This window comes from Pseudochaenichthys georgianus, chromosome 7, assembly GCF_902827115.2.
Source record: "Pseudochaenichthys georgianus chromosome 7, fPseGeo1.2, whole genome shotgun sequence".
NCBI lineage: Eukaryota > Metazoa > Chordata > Actinopteri > Perciformes > Channichthyidae > Pseudochaenichthys > Pseudochaenichthys georgianus.
In genome coordinates this window covers 32112911-32140252 of record NC_047509.1, presented here as the reverse complement: position 1 = coordinate 32140252, position 27342 = coordinate 32112911, and the positions used below count along the sequence as shown (strand labels likewise).

At 41.6% G+C, this 27342-nt stretch overlaps 1 protein-coding gene across 2 annotated transcripts; it reads left to right on the top strand.

Annotated features, from left to right (window-relative positions):
• dennd2c (DENN/MADD domain containing 2C) lies at nt 1-26760 on the top strand. Of its 2 annotated transcripts, none has more exons than XM_034087385.2 (19): nt 1-298; nt 3620-4663; nt 6459-6583; nt 7652-7725; nt 7891-8049; nt 9185-9263; nt 9498-9542; nt 10093-10277; nt 11876-11985; nt 12753-12822; nt 14572-14649; nt 14983-15123; nt 18817-18965; nt 23049-23226; nt 23466-23507; nt 24343-24451; nt 24877-25119; nt 25867-25953; nt 26032-26760. In XM_034087385.2, the coding sequence occupies exons 2-19, from the start codon at nt 3816-3818 to the stop codon at nt 26061-26063; spliced, it is 2754 nt and encodes a 917-aa protein (XP_033943276.1). In that variant the 5' UTR covers nt 1-298; nt 3620-3815; the 3' UTR covers nt 26064-26760. The 2 variants fall into 2 exon arrangements, with proteins under 2 accessions (XP_033943276.1, XP_033943275.1); XM_034087384.2 differs by having other exon boundaries at nt 10090-10277.
• The last annotated feature ends 582 nt before the right edge of the window (nt 26761-27342 follow it).

Below are 27342 nucleotides of genomic sequence, written 5' to 3'. Positions count from 1 at the left end.
CGAGGAGTGCTTCACTTTTCTCTAGTAGTCCATGGACACTTCCTTTGTTGTTGTGTCTAGTTATTAGAAAAGTGGACACATTTTTGTTCGTCATTAAAGTATTTTCTATTGAAAGTATTTTTAAATAAGTTAACTATAACCAGCTGTGGACTACAACGTCTGGACTTTGTGAGGCTGCTAACCTCCCCGGTTTGAACGATGCCAGCGAGTGTAACTTTACTAGGATTTTATTTGCGGTTTTTTATTTTATCGACAGAAAGATGATGAAAGAGCATACGTTTTGCTTAAACTACAAGGGGTAAGTCACGACACATGTAATTGGTCTCTTTTCCCCATGTAGTGTTATGGAATGAGTATTGATGCCTTATCACTGGTGACTAGGTTAGTGTCTATTCAACAGCTAGCTAGCAATGCATGCGTTTATGTAAAGAAAGAGTACCCTGCTTCATTCAGCTATCAAATATAACGAGTAACTCTGCTATGTTTTCCCCAATACATGCAGATTTATCGATATAGCGGGGGTGATATTTCAATCAAACTAAGTATTAAACATGACTTTGTATCAATAAATCCTGCTGTTTAATTCGGCATGCTTCCAAAAGTTTTAACAATGTGGTTTTTAATGTGTTCAGAAGTGGAAGAAGTATTCTCAGAATGTAGGAATACTCTGTTATAAGTAAAAGTCCTGCAATCAAAATGTTACTTGAGTTAAAGTACAACAAATATTATCATCAAAATATACTTCAAGTACCAAGAGTAAAAGTACTCATTTTGCAGATCCATTTCAGAGTAATAAGTATGTACACATGTATATATTATGTTTTGATTAAAATCATAGATGCTTCAGAGTGTTCTATAAGATGGTAAAAGTGTAGCTCATTTTAATAAGTGTGTATACTGCTGGGTAGCTTGTGAATTTACTCCAGGTACATTTTTATGTAAGTGTTGTTAATATTTCATATCATTATACAACATATTCAAAGTAACTAAAGGCACTAAATAAATGTAGTGGAGTAAATGTACACGATTCACCTCTGAATTGGAGTGGGGACAAGTACAAAGTAGCAAAACAATTGAAATAGGTCTACTCAAGTAAAGTACAAGTCTCTCAAAATTGTACCTAGGTACAGTACTTAAGTAAGTGTATTTGTTACTTTAACCACTGTTCAAGGGTAACTTGTATCCTTTATCGACTTTGTCACCTAAACAAGTTTAACCTGGTGGTAAGGCTGTGTTAGAGTTAGCCACTTCAGTTATCTTTGCCTTTTGTTAAGGCCGAATACTAAGTAGCTCCTTATAAGTCAGTGATTGACCTAATGCGTTGCAATAAGAAATAACTTTTTTAATTGCTTTAGTTTTAAAGGGAGTTTGGCAATATATTTACAGTGAACATGTTTCCGCCATCTGCATCTAACCCTTTACTGCAGTAAAGTCATTGATTATCCACACACTTTATACAGCAATATGAGGAATTTGGCACACTTAGATTGCAGTCTGAGGTCATTGAGCCTAAAGGTAGAGAGAAGAGCAGGTGTTCATGAAAAGCAGTTGAGTGAATGAGTAAGTGACTATAACTGAACATTGCTGAAATGTATATTCCACTACTCCCTTTTAAAGAAAAGGAACACACCAGGAGCACTGTTTAGGAATTGTTCTGCATTTATTTTTGTGCTAAATCCTCTTCAGTTGAATCACACAGAAATGGTCTATTTTTAATATTAGTTTATGAGTTTATGGAATAGTTTGGAGACATTGTCAGCACAGTGGTATCCACAACAAATGATGTCACGTTAAAGTGGACTATCACTCTTTCAATGGTCCTGTCAAAATGAAAGGGTGTGTTGCTCAAAACAGTGGTGATGGATCAGTCATTTCGAGGCACTTAATCTTGGTGTGTCCTTTCTCGCTGGCATTTAGCAAACCCACATTTTCTTTTATTATAGCTTTAACTGTCACTGTTGACGGTGAACCACCTCGCCTTCAACATGTTGGGTCATGCCGCGCGTCGTCAGGAGGGCGTTTTGAGGGCACAATTAGGTTTGATTTACCTGCCTCTGGATGAGGGGGTGCTTCAGCTTTACAGGTCCTGCGTCTGGTTTCTACGTGGATGAGTCAGTGAGTTTCACTGGAGTTACCTTTCTGCAGAGTTGACGGCCTGATAAAACGTCAGTGAAGTTAATTTGAACCTGCAGATTTGTCATGTAATACCACCTCATGGTGTGCCTCACAACATTTGCTTTAGCCATGGGAAATGGGAAGCTGACACTGCTGGCAAATGTTACTGAAAGCACCTAGTAGCTGTTCTGGATTTACCGTGTTTCAAAGACAGTATTTGATTGCTATCACAGGGTTTGAATGTAGATGATCCAAACATAGCTCAAATCAGTGGTTTTCTACTGGGTGCAAATCTCTCTGCACAATAATTATGGACAGTCTGCTGATCCCTCTTCCTGCAGCTCGGGAAGTGCAACTCATGCCTTCCTGTGCAACGTACCGCACACAGACAAATATTGCAAGTGGGTCAGTTTGGGAGTGGGAGTCGCATTGTCATCACAGGGTCTGGCAATGATTGAGCAGCATTCTGGTGCATACATATATTTGATTTAGGTCAAACCAAACAAAGGCGTCACTTTCAAGACTGACTGACCGACTGTCTCTGGTTAAATGTATTCCACCAAGCCCCCCTCTTGTCGTCTCTTGTCGTCTCTGCAGGAATGCAGCTCATAGCGTTATTATGATCATGAACTGTGCAGTGGAATTTTACCATGTCTCCCCTTCTCCGCATTTCTCCCAGCCTCGGTCCTAATGTGCAACGTGTCCAAACGGTTTGGTTCCAGCAATCCAGGAGCTGCTGTGTAAGAGCGTACAGTGCAGCATTGATGTTGGATCAGGGAATATGAAGAGGGGGGGATGCCGCTGCAGAACTTTACATCAAGTGTTTGATAGCAGACCATAGATTAGAGCTCTGTAATCTAATCATAGCTCAAAGGCATCATTTAATCAGTCTGTTTTTATCTTGCGTCTGATGAAATGTACACTATTTAAAGAGCTTTTATTCCACTGCGTAGATACTGTAGGTGTGGTTAAAGTGTTTTCTATCTTTCGCCTAATCGTCAGTTGACTCATTACCTTGAAAATCAAGTGTAGTTCTTTGAAACCACTTACAAATGCACATTCCTCCCACTCATCTGAAAGACAGTTTTGCAGGATTACTAAATTAGATTTAATTAAATCATTGGCATTTTCTATAGGCCAGCTGTGCGGATAAGGACGACGACTACAGAGTAGACAGAGTTCCCCTCAGGCCAGATGATTAGGGTTGGGGCTGCTCAAGACACACAGCAGCAGAAATCTGCTGTGACCTTGTTCCTGTCACTGTCTTTCCTAATTCTCCCGGGATTAGATTTTTGGAAACAGACCTTGACAGGAGCCTGTCCTTCCTGACCCTCTCTGTCCCTTCCTTCAAGTACTAGAAGGCTTCAGATGTGTGTTTTTACTTTAGAAGTAACTGTCCTCCTGTGTTGTCTCGGTATCCCTTTGACCCCGCGAGGTGCTGCCTGGACTTGTTTGTAAGTACAGTGATTGATGAGTCATTTGTGTCTTCTCCTCTTCTTTCTAGGTCGTTTACAAAAGGAGATATGGGGGAAATGACACTCTGCTAGCACAGGAAGACTTCTAAAGAAATCAAGGATCAGTAACAACTATACACCTTGTGGCGTTCCTGCTTTTCTGGATTATTTGACCACCGATTACGTGGCTTCGCTTATCCGTCTTTGTAAAGAAATCCCTGATGCCTTCACTTGCCCCCTCTCATCATGCTGGCTCTGAGGCTGGAGCAGGGCAGGCGAGGGGGTGGTGAAGTTGACCTCCTGCAGAAAGGGGCCACTGTGGCTCGGCAGTCGGGGAGGCCCCCTACTCAGGAGCAGGGCATCAACATCAGGCAGAAGATCTCCCAGTGGGAAGGTCGCAGCCAGGATGCCGGGGTGAAGGCACATCCTTCGACTGTATCCCGAACTCTGTCTGGAGAGGTCCTTGGCAACGGATGTCCCAATGAGGGATTGAGAGGGGGGCTTCAGGGGAAACCAAACCTCTCCAAATCTATGACTCTGGGATTGGATTTTCGGGAATCCCCAGCACGGGCTGAACATGTGGTCGGTAGGAAGTCAGAACCTCTGCAGAAATGTTCCACAGAATTTTCAACCACAACCCCGGGGAATAAGTCACCTGTAAAACCAAGGTTTGTGTCTCCCAAAGTGGAGACCAACACTACAGATGAACCAACCCTCACTGCCAATGGAGACCGAAAAACGGGTCGTATCTTGGATGTCGACGCAGTTTCTAAACTTCTACCTCTATCGATGGACGACCAAAATGACAACATTCCTGCTGGAAACTTCTACACATCACGGGGTTTCTGGCGTAAGCTGGAGGGGGACAGGCTGCTCTGGCAGAAAGGCGGGGACTCTCCAGGTGAAGTCCAGCCTCCTCCCAAACCTCTGCGGACATTCCAGTATCAGGGATCCAAAGACAACGATGCGGTGCGATGGGACGGCAGATCCACACGCAACAACCGCTCCAGGAGTAGGAGGGTGGCCCACCCACCCAGCTTCCCGCCTCCTCCGTGTCCCAAGACCAATGGGCTTTCTAGGCATAAAAAGAACAGGTGAGGCACTGAAAGAGTTTTGAAAAAAAAGGTATTTCTTGCAGTGCTTTATTCAATTGATGAAAACTGCTCCTGCTGAAGGAGTAAGGAAACTCACTCGGCACATTACATATCTGCTGTAGACTGCTGCTAAAACAGATTTGATGTAATATCAGCAATGTTTTTAGAGCAATTGTGAGGAGGAGTGTAATTGTTGGCCCGGGGTCCGGGTGTGATGTCACATGATATCGGGCAGCATTGTTCTCTATTGTCTGCATGTGGCCTAGTTCCTCGGTCCAGGGCCATCCTCTGCAGGCTTGCCCACACCCTTTCACACTCACTTTCTCTCATTCGCTGAAGGCTTAGCAAAACAAGAGATAACTTGTGACCCATGCTCACGTTTAGCTCAGGACTCATTCGGTGACGTACTCTAGTTCTTTTTAACTGTCATATCCTGATGTTGTCTGTTGTCATCATAAAACCCTGTTCAGGAGCCACTGACAGAATAGGATACTAAGCAAAGACATTGAAGACAAGACTCTGAAGATAAGGGGGCCATATTATTTCAAAGTGGCCATATTATGCTCTATGGGGTTTTCCCTTTCCCGTAGTGTGTTATATGGGTGCTCGAGCTTTCAGCTGCTCGGCTCCCAGACTCTGGAACTCCCTGCCACGACATATCCGACAGTCTGATTCCATAACATTCAAAACCCAACTCAAAACCCACCTGTTCAAACTGGCATTTTCTTTCTAAACTGTACCATGTGTCCTTCTGTAGTCCATTTCCTGTTGTTTGTCTTGTTTTACCCCAGCTGATATTTCACTAAATCCACTGTTTTAATTGCTCCCTATATTTCCCCTATGCCCTGTAAGGTGTGCTTCCGAAAGGCGCCCCCAGCCAAATAAAATGTATTATTATTATTATTATTATTATTATAGATTTTTGTGCATGTAAATGGTCTGCAAAGGCTAAAATCCCAAAGTACCAAAAAATGTCCGCCCCTATAAAGACCTTTTTGAACATTAAAGCATGGACACATTTTGCAGTTGAGGCACAAAGTACAATTATGAACCTGAAAATTAGCACTATTAGGCCCCTTCAACTTTTCTGCAAAACTGCACTTAATTGTTCAAAAAGTTGGCTAAATATAACAAGATGATCCCCAAGTAGATTTGATCCTAAACAATCTGGAAAAACTGCACGGAATAATCAAGGTACAATGTTACCATTCTACTCATTTGTATTGTTTGGTTCATGTCCATAACTTGCCTCTCACCTACAGTCCTCCCGCCATGTTTGCACACAGTTGGCAAACTTTGACAGGGCTTCTTGTTTACCAACTTCACAGGAGGCAGTTGGCTGTCATCCCCTCTTGTGCATTATGACATTCTTCCATGGGGCTAGGTGTGACATCACACTGAACCGTGAATCATGCAAGATCTGTTTCAGCAGACGTGTGCACATTTTTTACACTAAACTGAAATCAAGTAGATGTGAGATAAAAAACAAAAACTATTTTTTAAATGTAGTAATTGTAACTATAACAGACATTGTGACTTTGTCAAATGCTATCCCAGAATCCTCTTTTTCCATGCTTTGCTTTTTAAGCAAGTCTCGTAGCAATATGCTCAGTCATTTCCTTTCATGATAGTTGATAACACTCTCTCTGTCCTGCTGACATTTGATATCGGCATGAGGAATGTTGTGGTGTGACGTTGACTAAACACCAGACAATAGAGTGAACAATAGTACGGTGGCTATCTTTAGGACAGCAGCCAGGCCACACTTTTTCACTGCCTTCCCTTCACGCCACAGGAAGTCCTTTGAGTTCGAGGATGCGGCGCGTCTCACAGCGAAGAAAGGAACGCTTGAAGGCGAGGATGGACACTCAAGCCTTTACCACGCCTTCTCTGACGACAACATTTACGAGGATATCGTTTGTATGTGGAATTCCCATTTGATCATTAAACTGACTGTCTGGCTGTCATGTATTTTAAACTGGCTTTGCTTAAGAACAGACAAACCAGGTCACAAAGACAGCTGGGGCCTGTCATAGGTTGAATGAACAGTTCCGTTTTTTGCTATGTTGAGAATTGTATTAAAGATGAAATAACAGCACACAATAGAAGATACGTAAGTAACCACCACTGTTAGAAATGAGATACATTATGGTACTGCAGGGAACTTTATTTATCTGTATTTGGAGGTGCACCAACCAGCCCCAATAATCTATTTATTATTAAAGTAGTTGATTTTCTGTTGAATCAGCAACTTCCAAACTATTTTGTGAATAAATCATTTTAATATATATCTGGTTGCAGCTTTTCACATTGGGTTTTCTTTTTGTTATATCTGATATTAAACTTAATATCTTTGATGGATTAAATAAGTAAGTTTAATGCATACAAATTGTTCACAGCATCTTTATTTTTGTTTTAAAGAGGACATCCTATGCTAATTTCAGGTTCATATTTGTATGTTGTGCCTGTGACATGTTTCCATGCTTTAATGTACAAAAGGGTCTTTATTTTTCTCAAACAGCCTGTAATGCAGCACCTCTGTTCACCTCTGTTGGGATTGATCAACCACTTAGAGATGTGTCAAAAATATCCCACCTCTCAGCATTTTATGTTCAAGTTGTAGCACTAGCCAAGAGAAGTGCAAGTGTAACATAGTGATGTAAAGACTCCAATGGAGGCGTTTCATGCATGGGGGGAGTGTGTCCTTTGGAGGAACCCTACAGGAAAGGAAAAACCTGAAATAAGATTAATAGGGCCTTTTTAAGGATAACATGATGAAACTTTATTGACTAATGAATTGATAATGTAAATGACCGTTAGTATATGAAATATATGAATTGACGCTTCCATGGGAAATATAAAGAATTGTAATGTATTGGCTCTTATACTGTTTCTTGTTCAAAGCCAGTATTAGGTGTGGTGAAACTTTCCCCTGAGGTAACCTCCAGACAGCCCGTCTAACCTTTCCATCACTCTGTCATCCCCCAGGTGACGTTACCAGAGACAACCCCTATGAGGATATCAAGCTCAGTCCCATGTGTCTCCCAATTGCAAGGCCAAAGGTATTGAAAGATAATACCATTCATATCTCCTTCTCACAAGTATTTTTCATCAGTTGATAATGGGTGTATCAAATGAACCTAACCTGAAATTCTAAAGGGTAGAGAGGGAAGTATTGTCGTTTAATACTTTGCAATTATGATGGCTCGGCACCTTTTGTCTTCCAGCTGCCTCCAAAACCCCAAACGTTGCAAGGCTACGCTAGCAAGGTGGATAGAAAGAGGTCCCAAACGACAACGGCCTCCAAAGCCTCAACACTTGCAGAAACTCCCAAACCAGCTACACCCTGGCGCGCAAGCACTTCAAAAATACAGAGGACGCCTCAGGTACACGGATTATATCATTAGGCTTTGGGTTTTGATACAATGGTTGACTACAGGTTTGAATATGAAAGTATTTATTTTTAATCACAGGGCCATTTTGGATGATTTTTCCTCTTTTCTATGATGTTTAATGGGAAACATACCTTTTAACTTGGGGTCTATTTTCCCTTCCCTTATTAATCCTGACACATGTTCACTGAGATGTTTTGTCTATTTATGATATAGAGACAAACAAAGTAGGATGTATGTTCCTCTGTCTATGATAAGTCATGTGTCATGTTGGAAAGCACAGAAGGGGTGTGACTTGTTTAGCAGGAAGTAGAGGACTCTGGCAGAAATAGATTGTGCTAGAGAGCATCATATTCGGTTGCTTCAAGAGACTTTGTACAGAACACATGAATTCAGACACACGACTCATGGCGGTGCGAAGACCGTGGACATGGAGGGACTTTAATGATAAGGTGCAGTACAGAGGTCAAACAATGTTTGAATAGGAGGGCTCGCTGTACTCATTAGTTTGAAAGTAGATTTGAAAATCACAGGTCAATCTGATGTACTCTCTTTTTAAACAAATGAAATGCAATTTGTTTAATTGGCTATCATATTAGACCTAAAAAGCCTTTGTTTTTGTATTGTTTAAATGACAGCAACTCTGTGTCTTCTCAACAAATGGTTATTTTTGGATGGTATTTACAAAATGTAAATAACACTTTCTTTGTTGACCTTTTCGTCATAACTATAAAGTTCAGAATAAATAGTCTGACAGGTAAAATGTAGTTATACTATGCTTTATGTATTTCTCTGAAAATCAAAGGTACCATTGTACCTTAAGTAGGGGTATTTAATTCCTCCCCATACGCTGTGTGTTGTCCGTCTCCTTAAAGATACGTTTCAGCTTCCTGTATGTGCCGTATTGTGTGTTGAGCCATCTCTGTGCATTATTGTAGAGGGCTTAGTTGACTTGAAAATACTGTTTCAGGGCATTAACAGAAGAATGCAGGAAAGTGAGGTTACAAAAATGCCTATAATTTAATCATGTACTTAGGGGCTGTTATATCATGATTCCCTATAATCAAGATTCTATAATGGATGGGAAATGATGGGGCTGACGAGTACCTGTGTGTGTTCTACTACGCAGTACGTCAACAAGATCGAGACCATCTTTGACGACAAGCGAGGGAGGAAGAGAGTGAAGAACCAGGGGGCCTCAGTGCGAGGTAACACATACACACACACAGATGTCCAAATGTCACTCACATCAACACTTCAATAAGATTAAGTCGAGCCTCGCTGGAAATACCCAGTGTTTGATGGTGCACACAAGGCCAGCTGCAGCAGGTCGAAGCCGCTGATTATGAAACAAAGGCCGACTGTCTGCATCTGATTATGGCTTCTCAAGTTTTTTTCCATTCCTCTCACTAATCCCTCCGTCCTCTAATTCATGTCGACAGAGGAGACGAGTGGGACAGAGAGCGACCCGGAGGACAACAGCAAAGGTACCATCAAGGGTTAATCTCAGTATTTTTTATTGACTCTCCCAAGTATAAACAAAGGAAACCCAGAACCATTCATAGCGTCTGTTCTTTTGCTCCAGGGAAGTCATTATTATATGAGTGCCAGTCAACGCTATACACTACTATACTATCCAATCAAACGCATACAACTTCAATTGGACTGTCATTCACTTTATCATACTTGATAAGCACATATATAAAAAAGCTGAAACAAGTCATTTATCAATAACAAAATGCCAAGTGCTGTCTAGATTTGTAGATTGAAAATAGGTCAATCATCTTTTTGCATGAGGTAACAATGAAGCTTGTGGGAAATATTGTTTAAACTTTGAAAAAGTCAAGTAATACCTCTGCTCTAAGAAATAGACAATCATCCATGGCCATTGTTTTGGACACTGTGTAATCTGGGTTAACTTCACAATCACACTGTATGTTGATATTTAGCCTGCCTCATACTTCTCCATTGTGCTGGGTGGGATCTGTCCCAGAACAAGCATTTACCATATTAGTCTCACTGTGTGGTGTCCAGCAGGCTCCAGGAGATCAGTTTACATCCAGTCTACACTGAAGCGTCGGCCAGGCTACCGCACCCTGGAGAGAGACCTGATCCAGCTGCAGCAGCAGCAGCTTTTCCAGATCTTTGTGGTGGTGTCATTGAGAAAAGGCTCCCCAGGAAACACATACTCCCCCGTAATCACGCAGCAGTTCCCTAAACTGGTAAGAGGAAGCTTTTTTTTATAACTGTACTTTGATCAGTATTTAAATAGGACGCATTAAGGTCTTTTTCAGGTTCAGCATTTTATTTAGTGTCTCTACATGTCTCCGTGCTTTAATGTTCAAAAAGCTCTTTATTTTCCTCATACTGCCTGTGCTGCAGCAACTCTTTTCACCCTCTGTCTGAAACCAGAGACCAGTCTGCTCTGATTGGTTAGATCGCCGGCTCTGTTGTGATTGGTCAACTGCTTAGAGATGTCCCACCCCTTAGCCTAGCACATACAATGTGTTGGAACCAAAACAAATGTGAGTGTTACGTAGTGATGTCACTATGTTACTGAAGTAAACAAAGGAGTCAAATGGAGGCTTTAAGGCAGGGGGGGAGTGTGTGGGAGAGTAACTCCCTCTGGAGGGAACTTGCAGACATTTACATTACATTGCATTTAGCTGACGCTTTTATCCAAAGCGACTTACAATAAGTGCGTTCGACCAACAAAATACAAACTTGAAGAAAACAGAATCATATAAGTACATCAGGTTTCATAGAGCAAAAACATTTCAAGTGCTACTCAACTGGCTTTAGGTAAGCCAGTCCTTTATTAGTATATAAGTGCTTTGTTAGTAATTCTATCGCTCGAAGTGGAGTCGAAAGAGATGAGTTTTCAGTCTGCGCCGGAAGGTGTGTAAGCTTTCTGCTGTCCTGATGTCAATGGGGAGATCATTCCACCATTTTGGAGCCAGGATAGCAAACCCACGTGTTTTTGCTGATGGGAACTTGGGTCCCCCTCGCAGTGAGGGTGCAGCGAGCTGTTTGGTTGATGCAGAGCGGAGTGCACGTGCTGGGGTGTACGGTTTAACCATGTCCTGGATGTAGGAAGGGCCAGATCCATTCGCAGCATGGTACGCAAGTACCATTGTCTTGAAGTGGATTCAAGCAGTTACCGGAAGCCAGTGGAGGGAGCGGAGGAGCGGCGTGGTGTGGGAACATTTAGGAAGGTTGAAGACCAGACGAGCCGCTGCATTCTGGATGAGCTGCAGAGGCCGGATGGCACATGCAGGTAGACCAGCCAGGAGGGAGTTGCAGTAGTCTAGGCGTGAGATGACGAGAGCCTGGACCAGAACCTGCGTGGCTTTCTGGGTCAGCTGGGGACGTATCCTGCATTTACATACACATAAACCTTTATAACACACTAAAGGAAAGGGAAAACCCCAAAGAGCATCATAGGGCCTCTTTAAACTGAATGCTATACTAAGTGTAGTGTTTTTCTATATTCATTCTAAACCATCGCCTTTAAAATATTCTCATGTTAGATTGTGGCCATTTTTAGAAAAGGTTTCCAGGCACCTGTATGTGAAGATACTAATTGTTGTTTGGTGGTGATTATCAATGTAAAATACTAATAACAAGTCAACCGTGCATACGTCATTTTCAATACTTCAAACTTATTAAGATATCTTCTGTTATTTTAAATTCTATACAATATAAGTTCTGTTGCTATAATGCAATTGAATGAGCTCTGATCTCACCGGGGTCCTCCTGAAGCTACTTCAGAGAGTTCCACTGTAGAACCACTGCTGTAACTGGAGTGCCTCTGTTTCAGTTTGAGAAGTCGTCGCGGATCTCCAGAGAGGCAGAGGACCAGCTGAAGGTCATTCCCCAGTTCTGCTTCCCTGACTCTCAGGACTGGAAGCCCTCCTCAAACACTCCAAGGTCAGCACATGCACTACAGTCATACTTTTAATTGCATGCTAGCTAGGTGTACAAGTAATCATCCCTAAGGCACCATGGTAACATGATACTGTCTTTTCATCTTTCATCATTTCCTGTGTCTGCTTTTGTTGTCATTATACACACACACGCCTTTCATGTGCTCTAATAAATGTTGTCTAACTTTTCTTTCCTGTACACTATTCAGATAAGATCAAGCACTGTAATTAACACTTGTTTTATGGTTAATACCCCCATTTCCTTCTTTCTTATTTATATCCTCAGCTGTGACCCTGATGTTGCAACAGCTGAAATTCAACCGAGTTAATTAAATCTCTAAGTGCTATGGGCTAGTGTGCATTCTTATTTTCTTTTCACTACGGGGATCATTGTTGCAATGTGGGTTATGATGTCAACTTACACTGCCTTCCTGTACTTAAAACACTTTTTATTTGGTAGTGCAAACAAATAAAATACACTACCACGCACCATTTATCTAGTTTCTGCATGCCTATTTCTATCATTATTTGTTATCAACTTGTTCCCAAAGATGTTTTCTCAATCTCTTTTTTTGGCTTTTACATAAGGAAATACAGACGTTTTAACATTACGGATGTTTTTTTATTTTTATTTTGGGAACCAGTGCCTTTATTGAAGTGACAGTGCAGAGAGGAGGGACAGTGGGAGTGACATGCGGTAAAAAGTCCTATAAAATCCCTTAAACGTCATCTCCTGTGTTTTGATCGAATTGTTTGTAATGTTGTTCACAGTGAGACCTTCTCCTTTGTCCTGACCTCAGAGGACGGCAGCCGCTGGTTCTGTTACTGCCGGAAGATCTTGGTGAGTGGCTGTGTTAACGTTTCAATCTGAATCATTGAATCCGTAGTGTGTGACGACATGGCAGCCGGCCACATGCTTACTCCAACTCTCTGAGGAGGAGGAGAATGAGTACATCTGATTCACAGACCATAAACCACTTCTGAATCAATGACGCAAGGCAAGAAGAATGGCATCATTTCCGCTTTCGTTGCCCCACAACGAGAGCTGCTTGTAGGTCTTTTTAAGACACTTTTCAAAACACTTCTTTAGATTAAGATGCGGGATATCTCCCTTTCTTCTTTTAATATTGCTTCATGTTTGTTTATATCCTAATTATCATACTGTGGGTTTCTTGTTGAGCTCTCTGTAACTATGTTTTCTTTTGCTTATTCAATCTTTAGTGCAGACAGGCCTAACATGAAGAGTTTGTTTGTTTTGTTGGCAGATAAGCTCACTGCTACTATCATAAAGGTTTAGACTTTAAACTCTTTGCTTATCCAACACAATTCTGCAAGCTGTTAAACGTATTATATGGGCTTTTCCTAAGTACCTGACTGTGCTTTAGTTCAGTTTCCATTGTCGCATAAGACTGATCCAGATCCTGAATGTTTTCCTATCTGACCGTGGCTGTCTTCTGTCTCCTGCTATCTGTATATTTTGCGCAGTCTATCTCTGCTCACTCTGTTGCGTCGGCGTGTTCTCCTGCGTGTTGGCCATGTGTTGCACTGGAACCAGACACCGCAAAGACTTCAGCCGAGCACGTACGAACTGCGCATGCGTGAGTGGCAATAACTCTCCTTACCAGCAGGTGGCGGTAGTGTGTATTCGTCATTCAAAACAGGCAACAACCGGAAGACAGAGAAGAAGAACAGACTGTGATATAAACAAACAACAAATAGCGTGTGCGGTAGCTCCACCTTAGCATGTGTTCTTTGCAGGTGCTTGTTGAGGTTTGACGTGGTGTTTACAGCAGTGGATAACAGCTTCTGGCCTGGACACAGTTTGCACCTCACCGTCACATTCCTGTCTATTCTTCGGATGAACTCAAAATAATGGGCATACCTCCACCCCTCGAGAGTTATCGCTGACTCAGCCATGTGTATGCAGCACTGCACGTGGAGATGTGGATGCGCAAGTCGCGTAGATTACGTACATATAAACCTACAAAGTACTGATATAGTAAATGAATTTATTTTTATTTTTGTGTAGTTGTATATTGCAATAATAAGGTATGGTTGTCACAAAATCCCACGGCACACCCGGACTTGCCTCACGGCACACCGTTTGGGAACCACTGCCCTAGAGGCTACTGAGCCCTGTTAGTGTTACTTCAGCAATCAGGACAGTTCAGTAAATCAGAGACTCGAGGGAGAGAAGCCTGAGGGCATCAGAGGAAACAGAAAACATGTTCTGAGTTAAATATAATCCACCATCACCTAAATTAACTTAGTCTTTAAAGCCTCACACACTTGTCCCAGGGGATGATACAGGAATGTGACAAAGTCATGAACAGCTGTCAAATGTGCAGAGTGGGACAAGTCAGTGTAGCATCTAAACGAAACAATTATTTTAAGGTTAAATAGACAGGGTTCTGTAATGTTAATATATTGGTTACTTTTTAAAGGTGATTTTGGCCAAGCTCCAGTACATGGGCTGCCAGTCCTCCAATGAAGCTCTATGGCGGCCCTAGTGCTAATATATTCGACGTGTTTAGCATATTTATCTTATTTGCTACTTGCTTTCTGACATGAAACTGTTTGTGTCGTTCAGCCCGTTGGAAAAGGGAAGAGGCTTCCTGAAGTGCACTGTATCGTCAGCAAACTGGGCTGCTTCAACCTCTTTGCAAAGGTAATGCTACTATAAAGGAAGCTTTTGTTGGGAGATGAAAAGGAGCTGCCTTTGCTAAAGTTCAAGTCCCTCTAGAAGTGTGTGTGAAAGCTGCTGCCTTGAAACTCCTTGTGTGTATGAGGATGGAATGACGTTAACCTAGAAAATAATCCTGAGCAATCCCTGGGTGTGTGTGATATTGTGTACATGCAGCTGGGTCACACCCATTTTTCCAGTTGGCCGGGTTTTATTTGCAAACAGTAAGTGTAGATTAAGCAAGGAGGAAAACATCTGCGCCACTGTGTGCTTAATCTGCTCTCAGGATACTCAGTGTTTGTCTTTCTGTCTGTTCAGATTTTGGAGGAGGTGGAGAGGCGCAGGGAGATCTCCCCAGCGCTGGTTTACCCATTTATGCGCAGCGTAATGGAGGCCCCCTTTCCAGCCCCCGGGCGCACGGTCACCGTCAAGAGCTTCCTGCCTGGCTCGGGGAATGAGGTAACCCTGAAACCAAAATGGGAAACGTTGATTAGTATTTTTGTTCTTCCTAACCACTTCTTTCTGCAGACTCACAATGACTCAGAATGGGAGGTTTTTTGTGCAAACAATAGGGGTAGCAATTACGGCTTTGAAAGGTTCATGTTGGGACAGATTTATATTAACAGACAACAATCATCAATGTAGTCATTACTGTTTGCAGATTCAAAATAAGTCAAGGAATGAACATCTTCAGGAGTTCAGAGGAAGTGCTGCAAAATCACTGCTTTCTTCTCTTTCAGCAGTTAGGGGGTTATTAAAGGGATAGTTTGTGAGCGGGGTGGTATGAGGTACTTAGCCATAGTCTGTTTATTACATAAAGTAAGGGTTAGGAGGGTTACTTTAAAAATGTGCTCTATACAATTACATGTTAAAAAATGTAATCAGTAAAATCATCTAAGCAGCAAAATATAAAAGTAATGTAACCTGATTACTTTCTATTACTTTTGGATTACCTCAATATCAAATGCAATGCAATATAAAATAAGATGTTTTTAACTTTAAAGTGGATTACGTAAAACAACAGAACAATGAAACCTTAGTAAAGAAGAAACAAAGATGTCATTTTATATTAGAGGCTAGGCATACGGAAAGAATAGTTTACAAATGCTTTTAAATTGAAGGCAAAGTATTTTTGTGTCCACCTAATGTACTTATATAAAGATATTTCAAATAAAGAAGAACGAAAGTAGTCTTTATTAAAAACAAAATCCAGACACTAGGTCTACCTCTAATATATCAATCTTTATTTTAAAATGTATTGTAACATTGCAGTAGCGTGGCGTGGGGAAAAAATTAGGGGAAGCCAATAATACCTCCTTTCTTTTGGGTCGGGGGTGGGGTGGTCAATGTAATATAGTAACCAGATGAGTGATACAGCACCCGGTATCATTGTACACACATTTGTATCATACAGATGCAGGACTTACACACGCCTGTTATCTAACCGACAGGTCCGCACGCACTCTCCAGCCGAAACTCTAATAAGCATTCATTCACAAACTAAATCAGGAGACCTTTAACGTTTTACGTCCGATTCGCTCCTTTTTTCCTCGCTGTACACAGCTCCAGTTTGGGCATTAGCCTGTCATCAGATTTTATTTGTTGTTGCTGCTGTAGCGGAAGTTTAGTACAATTATTTTTGATTAAATACTCCAATCTCCACCCTCCATAATTGCACTTGCTTCAGTTGCTTGCTACTTTCTAACGGCGGTGAGAGTGGTGCAGTGAGAGTGGTGCAGTGACGCTATCTATCTTCTATCGATTAGATTTATGATTCGAAAATTACAAAAGTAGGGTAGACATGTGGATATGATCCGACCGAACAAAATGTGCATTTTCCACAGACCTTATTTCGAGCAGTGGCGTTTTCTCCTGGAGGCCAAGGGAAGCCAGGCTTCCCCTGTTTTTTTGGATTGTAGTTATAATTGTAATAAATAAATAAAAACACTTCGTTTAGTTTCGGAAATTCTTTGTTGTGTGTTGCTGCCGGCCCGTCTCTCCCACATTCTCATTGAGTATTTACAAAGAGTGAAACAGCGCTCCTCTAGATGTTATGGTGAAACAGTAGATGGCACTCTCTGTTGCGAGAGGAGGCCAGCCGAAATTGGCTTCCCTTGGTGAAAAAAAATGGAGGGATTGACCAATCAGATGAGGCTCACGTCATGCCCCTGCCAACCTGTGATTGGTCAGGGCCATGCCAAGGGAAGCCAGAGGCCTCACAATCCAATCAAATGGCATCAACTTAGTGTTGCAGTGACGCGTCCTAAAACCCGGAAGTAAGCTGCGCTCAGTTTCCCTCGACAAAAAAGCAATGGGATTTCTCCATAGGATTTTGGAAAATAGCTCGAAATAAGGTCAGTGGAAAACGAACCTGTTAGATAAATGCACGTTGTGTTCAGTCGGATAATATCCACATGTCTACCCTACTTTTATCATTTTCTAATCATAAAACTAATCGATAGAAGATAGATAGCGCCACTGCACCACTCTCACCGCCGTTAGAAAGTAGCAAGCAACTGAAGCAAGTGCAATTATGGAGGGTGGAGATTTGGAGTATTTACTCAAAAATAATTTTACTAAACTTCCGCTACAGCAGCAACAACAAATACAATCTGATGACAGGCCTATGCCCAAACTGGAGCTGTGTACAGCGAGGAAAAAAGGAGCGAATCGGACGTAAAACGTTAAAGGTCTCCTGATTTAGTTTGTGAATGAATGCTTATTAGAGTTTCGGCTGGAGAGTGCGTGCGGACTTGTCGGTTAGATAACAGGCGTGTGTAAGTCCTGCATCTGTATGATACAAATGTGTGTAAAATGATACCGGGTGCTGTAATCACTCATCTGGTTACTATATTACATTGACCACCACACCCCCGACCCAAAAGAAAGGACGTATTATTGGCTTCCCCTAATTTTTTTCCCACACCACGCTACTTATTTCGAGCTATTTTCCAAAATCCTATAGAGAAATCTCATTGCTTTTTTGTCGAGGGAAACCGTCCGAGCGTAGCTTACTTCCGGGTTTTACGACGCGTCACTGCAACACTAAGTTGATGCGATTTGATTGGATTGTGAAGCAAGGGAAGCCAGCCGCCTCTGGCTTCCCTTGGCATGGCCCTGACCAATCACAGGTTGGCAGGGGTATGACGTGAGCCTTGTCTGATTGGTCAATCCCTCCATTTTTTTTCACCAAGGGAAGCCAATTTCGGCTGGCCTCCTCTCGCAACAGACAGTGCAATCTACTGTTTCACCATAACATCTAGAGGGGCGCTGTTTCACTCTTTGTAAAATACTCAATGAGAATGGGGGAGAGATGGACCGGCAGAAACACACAACAAAGAATTTCCGAAACTAAACGAAGTGTTTTTATTTATTTATTAAAATTATAACTACAATCCGAAAAAACATGGGAAGCCTGGCTTCCCTTGGCCTCCAGGAGAAAACGCCACTGTAACATTGTAATACCACTAGTAATTTTCTTGTACTTTAAAAAAAAAATCTGATAGCGTCTTTTTTGTGCAACTCTAAGGGAATACAGTTAGCGCTTTCTGTGTCCTGATTACTTACTCCCCAGTAGATGAGTGCCAGAAAGCAAAAAGGCCTCAAGACCTCCTAAAACATGTCATATCAGTAGTACCTTTGCTTTGCCGACAAGGGGGAACTGAAGTCATTATGTATGCTCTCTTCAAAGCCAGACTCCTTCGACAAAAACAATCAATTAACCGTGGGAATAAATGAGCTGCTGGTCAGACCGCTCGACTGTTTAGTTTGTCTATGGTATTTTGTGACTTATCTGACTAACCCTTTTTGCACACTTTGAAGAGAGCATCGATTACAGCTTCTGGTTGAATATATTGTTCACTGTTTTTTTGTGATTATAAAAGACATATGCTCATTTTCAGGATGAATAATTGTATATAGTGCCTCTACTGTGACATCTTTACATGCTTTAATGTTCAGAAAGGTCTTTATTTCTCTCGACTGCTTTTCACCCTCTGTCTGAAACACTTCAGTGCCTCTAAACTACAACCTTGATGTTTGTAAAGAGTCTGTTTTGCCAATTGTAAATACTTCATCAAGCAGTTAGTGTACAACAACTACATGTCATAACACGGCATTTCCACTCATTCTGTGCTCTTGTTGCTCGTGCAGGTTCTGACTCTGTGTCGCCCAGTGGACTCCAGGCTGGAGCACGTAGACTTTGACAGCCTGCTGCAGTGCCTCAGCGTCGGGAACCTCCTGCAGGTGTTTGCCTCCCTTCTGCTGGAGAGGAGGGTCATCTTCATCGCTGACAAACTCAGGTACAGCTGCAGAGCCACATCGATACATACTCAATATAGAAGGATGTCATAGAGTACTGACACAGAGTTGTATTATTGGATTAGACTCTCCCTTGATGCGTGGCAGCTATACAATACTTGATTACATCACACAGACCTTGCACTAGTGTCAGCTATCTGTGTGTATCTTGGCCTCAATAAGCTAAGCTGTGGCAAAGTCCCAAAGGCAAGTTAAGTCAGGTTTATTTGTACAGCCCAATATCCCTTGCAGTGTCCCAGTGGGCTCTACAGGGCTACAGAAAAACAAAGTGCTGACTCACCCCAGGCTTATTCAGCAGGACATTTCTCAGTTAAGTATAAACACATAAAGCTTGTTTCATTATTTATCATAAAGGTTAAATAAAAACTACGGCTGTCAGTCGATTAACATATTTAATCGCGATTAATCGCATGATTGTCCATAGTAAATCACGATTAATCGCACATTAATCGCACATTTTTATCTGTTCTAAATGTACCTTAGAGGGATATTTTTCAAGTTTTTAATACTCTTATCAACATATGAGTGGACAAATATGCTTTATGCTAATGTTTATTATCATAAATAATATGTGTGTCCTAGCATTACTATACTTGTGGGGACGTACATCTGTTTACACCGTCACGTGTGGGGACTCACCGCCCTTATGGGGACAAATTGGAGGTCCCCATGAGGGGAATCATTAATTTTAGGCAAGGCAAGGCAAGGCAAGGCAAGGCAAGTTTATTTATATAGCACTTTTCGACGCAGGGTAATTCAAAGTGCTTTACAAAAAAGAAATGAAAGACATTAAGCATTAAAAAAGAAAAGCTAATAAAATAAACATTAAGGAAAAATACATGGATAAAAGTTACAGTGCAGTCTAAAAGCACTGATTTTAGGGTGAAGACTTGGTTAGGTTTAGGGTTAGGCATGTGTTGGTTATGGTTAAGGTTAGGATAAGTCTCCAGGAAATGCATGTAAGTCAATGTAATGTCCCCTGAAGTGATATATACATTGTGTGCGTGTGTGTGATGGATCGTTGGAGCTATGTGCAACTCAAGGCATATGCTCGAACGGGAGCTGCCTGGACGCTGCAATCATGTTGCGCGCACTATCCGTGCTGAGTGTGCTGACTTTTCGTACAATGTCCCACTGTCTGGCTGCCTGCAGAAAGTCAAGTGTTCGGCGCAGTTGTCGGCGAAATGTCGCTCCTCTGTTTTCAGTTAAACAGCTATCCGTTAGCGCAGATATCTAGCACCAGATGCTAACAACAACAATACACGTAAGGTCTCTCCTGGGGGGTATACTACGAATGAATCCTACGCACGGCGTTATAAATGAGGCCCCTGGTCGGGACCAGGGGGGTATACTACGAATCTAGTTCAACCTATCCTGGATATGTTTTGAGTTATCCGGTTGACTTAATCCAAAACAAAGCCGCTCTCGCTAAACTGTTCTACAACGCTGGCTATCAACTTGTTCGCTCAAGCCAGCCGTGTCCTATCTAGTTAGGTGTGCGTTCACATAAAAGGGGTGGTATCTGGAGCATTCGACCAATGACAAACATGGAGAAGCGCACTGACAGCGCAGCGTCATACTTCCTGAATGAAAAGTCAACTATAATATTAGTCAAATATGAAGAAGTTAAAATGTAAACATCCATGACTTAAACACTTTATCCAGGATAAAAGCCACGTTGCACCTGCAAGGTGAATACAGCTGGTAAAAGAGTCTTTGAATGCGTACATTAACATTACATTAAGTTTTATGATATCACTGCCCTGTCCAAGACACGAGTGGATCTGACTTTAATTACATTTGTCTCGAGTGTTTCGTCAACTTAATGTGTTGCTTAAAATAATACTTCTGCATACAGTATGTGACACTGTGAGTTTTGCACGGCCAGATACGGCTCGGCTGACTCAGATAAGAAAATATATGATACATTATGATGTGATATGAATGATAATGGGACACATCGACGTCTGCACTCACAGTGCCGCGGACTGAAGGCTGCGTAATGTTACTTTGATCTGGTTACTTATGTTGTGGCAGATATTTAAGCAAGCTTTCTTAACATAATAGTATAATGATAGTTATAATAGTCAGATTGCTCTGAAGATGGGAGGTGATATTCTATTCATTTTCACGTTCACACAGTCGGTGATTTTGGCCGGCCGTCTTTCCTGCAACCGCAGTTTAAACTGTATTTCCTCCGCACACTGAGCTCTGATTGGTCAGCAGGCGTGGTGCTTTCGCTGAGTTGATCTCTTATCCTGGAACCTATCCTGCTTCGGAGCACAGACGGGTTCCAGGATAAGTCACCATGGAGATCTAGCCCGCTAAAAAGTGAACCAGCTTCGTAGTACCGGAAATCCCAGAAGTTATCTTGCTAAACAAAAATCCTGCTTCGTAGTATACCCCCCAGGTTAGGTTGCAGGCTAAGAGATCAACTCAGTGAAAGCACCAGCTGCTGACCAATCAGAGCTCAGTGTGCGGAGTTTAAAGCGATCAAGTCATATTACAGGAGAAAGGAAATACAGAAAAACTGCCGTCGCAGGAAAGACGGCCGGCAAAAATCACCGACTGTGTAAACGTGAAAATGAATAGAATATCACCTCCCATCTTCAGAGCAATCTGACTATTATAATATTAGCGTTAAGAAAGCTTACTTAAATATCTGCCACACCATAAGTACACTGAGTGCAGACGTCGATGTGTCCCATTATCATTCATATCACATCATAATGTATCATATATCTCCTTATCTGAGTCAGCTTCTTGAGCCGTATCTGGCCGTGTGCATACTGTATGCAGAAGTATTATTTTAAGCAACACATTAAGTTGACGAAACACTCGAGACAAATGTAATTAAAGTCAGATCCACTCGTGTTTTAGACGGGGCAGTGATATCATAAACCTGTTAATGTACGCATTCAAACACTTTTTCTTTTACCAGCTGTATTCACCTTGCAGGTGCAGCTATGTGGCTTTCATCCTGGATAAAGTGTTTAAGTCATGGATGTTTAAAGTTTAACTTCTTCATTTTTGACTAGTATTAAAGTTCACTTTTCATTCAGGAAGTATGACGCTGCGCTGTCAGTGCGCTTCTCCATGTTTGTGATTGGTTGAATGCTCCAAATACCACCCATTTCATGTGAACGCGCACCTAACTAGATAGGACACGGCTGGCTTGAGCGATCCACTTGATAACCCGCGCCGTAGTACAGTTTAGCGAGAGCGCGTATGTTTTGGATTAGGCCAACCGGCTAACTCAAACATATCCAGGTTAGGTTGAACCAGGTTCGTAGTACAGGACCCCGGTCCTCCCAATGGCCAGTCCGGGCCTGCCGGTGAGCGTGGAAGTGTGGTCTGCAGCAAGCGGGCAGCAGGAGCGGGGCTGTCAGCATCAGCTTGTAGATGGTATTTTAAACTCGATGCGCTCTGAAACTACGGGGCGGCCGAGGACAAAAAATGCACATGCCTTAAAATAATTAGTGCCGTTATTTTTTTTTTGCGTTAACGCGTTAACTTGACAGCCCTGAGAAAAATACATATATACGACACAAAATGTATCAGTTGTGATTGAATGATATAAACGATGATTTTTTGCATATCTGCCAACATGTCTGCTGATACTGGTAACAAGCCAATATCAGTATATCAACGCTGTGCTTGGATTAAGACTTAAAAGATTGCGATGGACTCGGCATGTCATGTGCTAGAGTGGTTTAAAACTGACTGTAGTTAGAAATAGGATTATCTAGGAGTTGATTGTATAATAAATGTTCACAGGTTTTAAGAGGAGATATAGATGTTACATTGGTTTTCAGTTATTTATAAAGGGAGTAATGTTAAATGCCGTCAAAGAGCATAAGGGCAGATCTGTTGCATTTTGAAGTACTCTTTGAAAACACAAGTGCTGTTTGCTGAAAACTCTTTTATACGGTGGAAAAGAATCCTAATGGTGTGACCAGGCTATTTTTAGGCGGCTACGATTGAAATCTGTGTCAGATGATCTGTGTGAGAACTGAATGATGTTTTTGTGGCTTCATCTTTGCTGTCCTCCCTGTTCCCTGCAGTGTGTTGTCCCGGTGTAGCCACGCAGTGCTGGCGCTGCTGTACCCCTTCACCTGGCAGCACACCTTCGTGCCCGTGCTACCGGCCAGCATGCTGGACATCAGCTGCTCCCCCACCCCATTCCTCATCGGAGTGCTGGCCCCCTGCCTGCCTGAGCTGCTGGAGCTGCCCATAGAGGAGGTCAGTCAGAGGGGAAATCATTGAAGAGAGTATTAAGCTCCATCTCTTGGCTGTCCTTTTACTACATTTTGTGAATGAATCTCTACTTCTTCTGGGTGTAGTAATTAGATACACCCTGAAGAGACTAGCTAATTCACCCTACCTTTTTATAACTGCAAGCCATGGCTTTGTATGACTATTGCGAAACAGTAACCTCTCGCCGTCATTAACTGTCATTCTTCTTGTTGCTGTCTCCCCAGGTGCTCATTGTGGATCTGTGTGCAGACAAGTTTGTCATTCAGGTGTGTTCACATAGCATTATGTCGAGGGAATGGTAGGTGTGGTCCCGGTCGGGAAACACGGCTTTGCCTACACTTGTTCCCTGTGTGCATGTGGAATGTGTTCAGGGTGACAAAGAGAAAACCGTGTTACACCCAAACAAGCACTGCAGGCATAAAAACATATAAAATGTCACTGCAGACTGTCAACAGTAATCACTCAGTCTACTAAATGTATGATAAACACATTTGTTTTGTTTATATTTAAGTCTCTCCTATTTAATTAAATGTAATCTCTCAGTCTCTTTCAACTAAGAGCTAATAGGAAATGCATTGATGATGGCATTGCCACTTTAACAGTATGTTATACAGCACTTATTGTAATACTGCCGTTAGCAAAATGCAGCACATCATTGATGGAAAAGTATGAATAAAGGGATGGAGATTATTTCAAATACACAGTGTAGCCTGTGGAGATGGTATATGATGGACTGTGAAGCACAAAACATCATTCCTAAACACATGGACAGCTGTTCATTCATTTGAGCAGATTGGCAAACATGATCAATGGGAAAACCAGCACTTGCATTAATTCAGAAGTACATAGTCATTTGATTTGATTGAAGTCACAAAAAAAGAAAAAACTGACCACATCTGTTACTGATGCATTTTCATAAACAGACATCATGCATCAGCAGGCCTAGCAGCAATAATAAAGTCATTATAAAAAAGCAATTACTTTAGTGTACAAAGGCTAAAGATATCATAAGGTATGTTGTGACAAGGTGCGGCAGAGTTGAATTGTTTGATTGTAAAAGGTATTTTGTGGCTGCTGCTGACCTCTGCTGTGCTATGACAGCTGGGCGATGAGGACTGCATCCTGCCTAACAAACTGCAGGCGGCGCTGCAGCAGATCCTGGAGCAGCGGGATGATATCCTGAGCCAGGAGCACAGAGACAGTCGTGGAGGTTAGTATGCACAGATATTACATGTTCCAAACAGGTCTGTCAGCTTTTTAAGTGTGGCTTAAGTTTAGCCCTTACTGTTGCAATATCATCATCAATTTTAGCACCACAATGACGTTTAAATAGTAAGTCATAATGTTCCTAAATGTGTCGGTCTAAAGAAGCCCTTATTATGCTTTTTAGGTTTTTTCCCTTTAGTGTATTATATGGGTTTTTGTGGATGTAAATGGATGCAAAGGCTAAAATCCCAAAGTTCCCTCCAGAGAGAGTTTCTCACACACACCCACACTGAACCTGAAAATGAACATAGTAGGGACCCTTTAAGAAATGAATGAAACAAATGTCAGTTATATTGGAAAACTAGGGTACAAGTCTTTTGTTTTTGAGTCCTGTTGACCCTTTTCTCTTCATCAAATATGGCCGTCCAGGTCAGCAGGCTGATCTGAGCTCTCTGCTGTCGGAGGGTTTTGTCCGGTTGTTCGTGGAGCTGGTGGGCCACTACCCTCTGCACATGGGGGAGTCCTCCAGCGGGAGCAGGGAGTTCCAGCGCGACAGCTTCCGCAAGTCCCACCCGTCCCGTGGAGTGCGGCAGTTCCTGCAGTTCTTCATGGACACGCAGATGTTTGCCGGCTTCATTCAGGACAAAGAGCTGCGCAAGGGAGGAGGAAGAGGTAACTGTGTTGGGTTGCTTTGTTTTTGTAACCCATGTGTACCCAAAGGCTCAACATGGTATGAGAAGGAAAAATGCCACAACATTTGTTATGATTGGTCTAAAGTCTTAAAATCTGGTGGGGACTTACTTTCAGCAAGTATTTAGCCATATCACTTTGACATTGTAAGATCACAGGGAAAATCACACTTTAATCACTAGTCAAAATATGGATTTTCTGCTAAATTTTATTTAAAACATTTTTACAAATTCATAGATACTGCTCATTACTTCTCATACCAAGAAAACCAAAACAATGAACTCACTTGTAAGTGAATAGAAGGAATAAGCTGTCTACTCCCTGACATTAGATGTCATTGCTGCCTAAGATGTCCCTACCTTTTAAGTCCCCATAATGCTGAGACAAGTCATTCAAAGAAAGTAGTTCAAAGTTTGAAGTATAGCGTGGAGCCCTCCTAGAGTGTCTGAATAAGACATTTCCACATAATAAGATAATGTTATTGAATAAAAAAAAATTGGTTGTGTTTAATTCAATCATACCAAACATGTGACTTAAATTAAATCAGTCACTGAAATAAACGCAAGGAATGAGAGAAACAGGGTAAAGAGAATTAACTTTGCACGCAAACACCACAACAATAAACCATGCTGCATTTGGGGAGAATTTAAACTACGTTCATTTTAAGTTAAATATTGAATGGTGTAAACATTCCGTCTTGGTGGCTCAACACTTGAAACTCTGTTCCAGGTCTCTTTGAGGTCCGAGTGGCCGAGTATCTGGATTCTTACCCCGAGCCGGAGCCAAGTGGTGTGAACAAGTTTCTTAAAGGACTGGGTAAGTGTTGCTCTTTCATCAAATGTTCACTTTTTAATGTTAAGTCTCAAAGGCTAATTGTTTTTGATTTTATTTTAGGGAACAAGATGAAGCTCCTCCAAATTAAATGAACACACAGCAGCACTCTGGCTTTGAATGAAAGCCTTACAAACAGAACACTTGTTGCTGCTGGACTTTCTGAGGAAATGAATGTGGATGTCGAGATGCGTATGAGACGGTGAAGAGTTAGAGAAAGAGAGGTTCATCTCAAAGCCATGCATGTTTGCAAGCAGTGCACTTTTTATTGAACGAAAACTGGTAAAAAGGTATTTCTTTTTTATCTTTTTTTGTTATGAAACCTTGAGGCTAAGGCAGATTCAACTCTACTGCACAATGTGTGCATTTTACAGTCAATGCAACTTAATGTGTGAACTGCAATCTTGTAAAAATACTTTGCATCGTTCCAACCTGATGCATGTTTTTATACTGTACATTTTAATGTAAAATGCCATTATCCATGTTGCATTCCCTTCAGCACAAACCTGTTTACTTCAATTTGTTTGCATTTCAGATCAAGTTTATATAGTTTATTGACTCTGATCAGAACATTTCAAAGTGTCATCACTCCTCATTATTCACGATGAATATTTACATTTTGATGAGTTTGATGAATTTGTCTGTCTCTGACCTTCTCCTTGTTAACTGGAGTTGTAAATATTTTCTTTACATTTTGCACAATGTTGAGAACAAGTGTACAGCATTTGGAATATTTTTGTATGAAATCGTGATGTCCTGCTTTGAATAAATGGAACACCTTGGACAGCATAATGACTGACTATGGTATTGATTATGCTAATGATTTTGGTTGTTCATAACCCCGTGGCCCCAAGAGCTCATTGCAATGCAAATTAGGACAAAAAGGAAATCAATTAAGAAAAGCGTCTTCAGCATGAGCAGCATTTAACCAATCATGTTGAAGTTTACATCCATGTGGTTCTTAAGTCTTTCTTTTAGGTCACGGTGACTTTGACCTTCAAAGTAATCAGTTCATCCTTGATCCAAGGGGATGTTTGTGACCCATTTGAAGAAATTCCCTCCAAGGTAATCCTAAGATATGTACATGGGAATTGAATGAATAAAAACAAGTTTCCCTGCAGCCTTGCCAGGGAAGAGGCATGGAGAAAACAATCAAATACAGAAATGCAATAATGGCAAGAGGAAAACATGATAAACACACACAGACCTGGGACAGCCTGTTGCCATGGCTATTCCTCTGGCTATTTGATATTTTCAATGTACTACTATACTATCACGTTTTTTTCGACTTGCAATATCATGTCGTTTTTCATTATATTTTTGACTTCGAATAAACAAAAAATATATTTATCAAATATGAGATTTGGTAAAAGG